The following is a 2,538-nucleotide window of genomic DNA, read 5'->3' as shown; positions in this document are numbered from 1 at the left end:
TTAAACAATAAGCGTACCGCATCGACTCTCGTCGGATGCGTCGTCACAGTCATCAACGCCGTCGCAGACGCTGTCGGCCGGGACGCACATGTTACTCTCACATTCGAACCAACCCAACATACATGCCCAATCGGACTTCGGGTTACTTTTTGGGTCAGCACACGTCTCGTCCGAGAGGTCCCCACAGTCATTTCTGCCATCACAAACCCGTGACAAAGGGACACAAATGGACAATGTTTCACATTCGAACTCGTTTGTGAAACATTTCCTGAAGTTCCATCCTGGTACATGGCTGTATGCTGAGATGCAGTTAATAGCAGTGTTATTAGTTGCTTTGGGGCAGTCACGCATGCCACATTGTGACAGGAGTGCATCATGTATGCACGGGAATGGTAAACCTTCCTTACATTCTAGCATACCGAGAGGACATGTGCAATTCTTCTCATCCAAACCGTCGGGACAATCGACAAACCCGTCACATCGGTCGCGATCTAGGAAACACGAACCAGCATCGCCTCCACACTGGTATTGCTCACATTTCTCGCACTTGTTTTCATCTGAACCATCTGGGCAATCGAATATAGTATCACATAGGTACTCGAAGTAAATACAAACGTCCGAATCCTTGCAATTGAAGACCAAGAGAGGACAACTATCCGTGCAATACTCTTCATCCGAGCCGTCTGAGCAGTCACGGAAACCGTTACACTGATGCTCGAGAGGGACACAGACTTCCTTACTGCTTATCAGTATCAGTCCTCTTGGTCGGCTGTCCCTCATGCTAACGCATGTTATACCGGGCCAAGGACACACTGTGCACTCCTCATCCGAACCGTCAGGACAATCCGGTATACCATCACACGCGAGTGACGAAAGGACGCAGTCTTCGGTCGTGGCACATTTGAAAGTAGAGGGCGAGCATGTCTCAAAGCCGGCATCGGCAAAGGACAGCAGATAAACAAGAAGGTACAAGCAAGCCGCCATGACGGAGGGCTTTTATTTGACGACGGTAGATAGCATTCCGTGTGCTGGGTTTACCCTGGCACAATGATACGTCATGACAAAGTAATTACAAGTACTGGGCTATAGAATTACACACAAACTCTACATGCCTTACTTTACGAATAGGCGGAGCACATAGTTGACGAAAGTCTTCAGTGGCTGATGAATTTGTAACAAAATTTGTCAAGGATTTCCCAGACAAAACGGACTGCTAGTAAACCGGGACATTCCAATTGTGTTTTGAACGTTGCAAACCTAAATATAGAGTCAATTCCAAAGAACCAATATGGTTCAGAATTATATCTGTAATAAGTCTAAACTCGTTTACTCTAAGAATATTCCCGTCACAATAGTTAAAATTGAATCTCTAACTTGTCTGTATATGTTATTAAGTGTTTAAAAGTAAATGTACACATTTCTCTTTATTTAGAAGGATTTCTAAACATCTATGTTTCTATTTTATTTTTACTGCCCCCTCCCCCTACCATTTTTCCAGACGGCAGGTTAGGGTTATTGCCCCCATAAACGAAGGTGCTAATATAGCTTTTCTCTCTCTCTCTCTGTCTCTCCCTCTTTCTCCCCCCTCTCTCTCTCTCTCTCAGTTTAGAAACTAACACGAATAATGTATTTGCTGTTAGAAATGTTCCTAACATGTATTTACACAGTAAAAATATTTAGAACGTCAAGCAGATGTTATGAATAGTTTTACTTGTCATTTGTCAAAGTTATAATTATCTTGTTAAAGACATTTCTAAAATGCTACAGCATAAGCCAAGAAACATCTTCTTTTTAATGTGGACTTTGTGAGTTGATTCTACTTGATAAGATTTTGCGCTTTACATATCACCTTCGACACGCCTGACCTTAAACACTCCCAATTACTATTGAACCAAACCTATTCTACCATATTATGCATGTTTACAAACAATTAAATGGCTTATTATGCGAAGCTCTGCACAGCTGTTTTCACGAAACGGCCAAACCATTTCTTCGATGACCACACTGATTTCACTATGTGGGTGGAACCGAAAATGTATGCGATCTCGCGTATCGAGAATAGAGCCAAGAGTTGTATTTATCATAAATTCTAAGTGGCGAGGAAGATGAAATAAACTACTCAGTACAGAGAGTATGTATGGCGTACAAAAATTCTTCTATTCAATTATTTCACAACTAGACTTTCAAACTAACGTTAGTATTCATTGTCATTTGTATACCTTTTCTTTTTTGTAATCCGTTTTGTTTTCCATTTTTTTTAATATACGACATGTATGTGATGGTTTTTTGTACGATATATTTGGTAAAAGCAGAAAATTGATACGCTCACGGATATCATCAATATAATGAAATTAACATTACCCACGTTCCTCAAATTTTCGGGGCCATGCTGTGACGGCACACAGATGAGGTATCGCAAGAGGTATGCAAAAACTTTAATTGGCTGTGTTCGATTTGAGCTTTTTAATCAACGTATTCGGCCTGTTTTTTTTTACCTATACGTCATGGATCTGGGTGTCGATAATGAAACATGTGTTC

At 41.3% G+C, this 2,538-nt stretch overlaps 1 protein-coding gene across 1 annotated transcript; it reads right to left on the bottom strand.

Moving 5' to 3' along the window:
- LOC118426257 (very low-density lipoprotein receptor-like) lies at nucleotides 1-780 on the bottom strand. Its single transcript, XM_035835532.1, has one exon. The coding sequence runs from the start codon at nucleotides 778-780 to the stop codon at nucleotides 1-3; it is 780 nt and encodes a 259-aa protein (XP_035691425.1).
- Nucleotides 781-2,538: the final 1,758 nt, after the last annotated feature.

This window comes from Branchiostoma floridae, chromosome 11, assembly GCF_000003815.2.
Source record: "Branchiostoma floridae strain S238N-H82 chromosome 11, Bfl_VNyyK, whole genome shotgun sequence".
In the NCBI taxonomy this organism is placed as follows: domain Eukaryota; kingdom Metazoa; phylum Chordata; class Leptocardii; order Amphioxiformes; family Branchiostomatidae; genus Branchiostoma; species Branchiostoma floridae.
The sequence above is the reverse complement of the archived record's forward strand: the minus strand, read 5'-3'. Positions and strand labels throughout refer to the sequence as shown.

Coding starts and splice junctions, on each gene's coding strand:
- LOC118426257 (XM_035835532.1), bottom strand. CDS start 780: ATGAGGGACAGCCGACCAAGAGGACTGATACTGATAAGCAGTAAGGAA.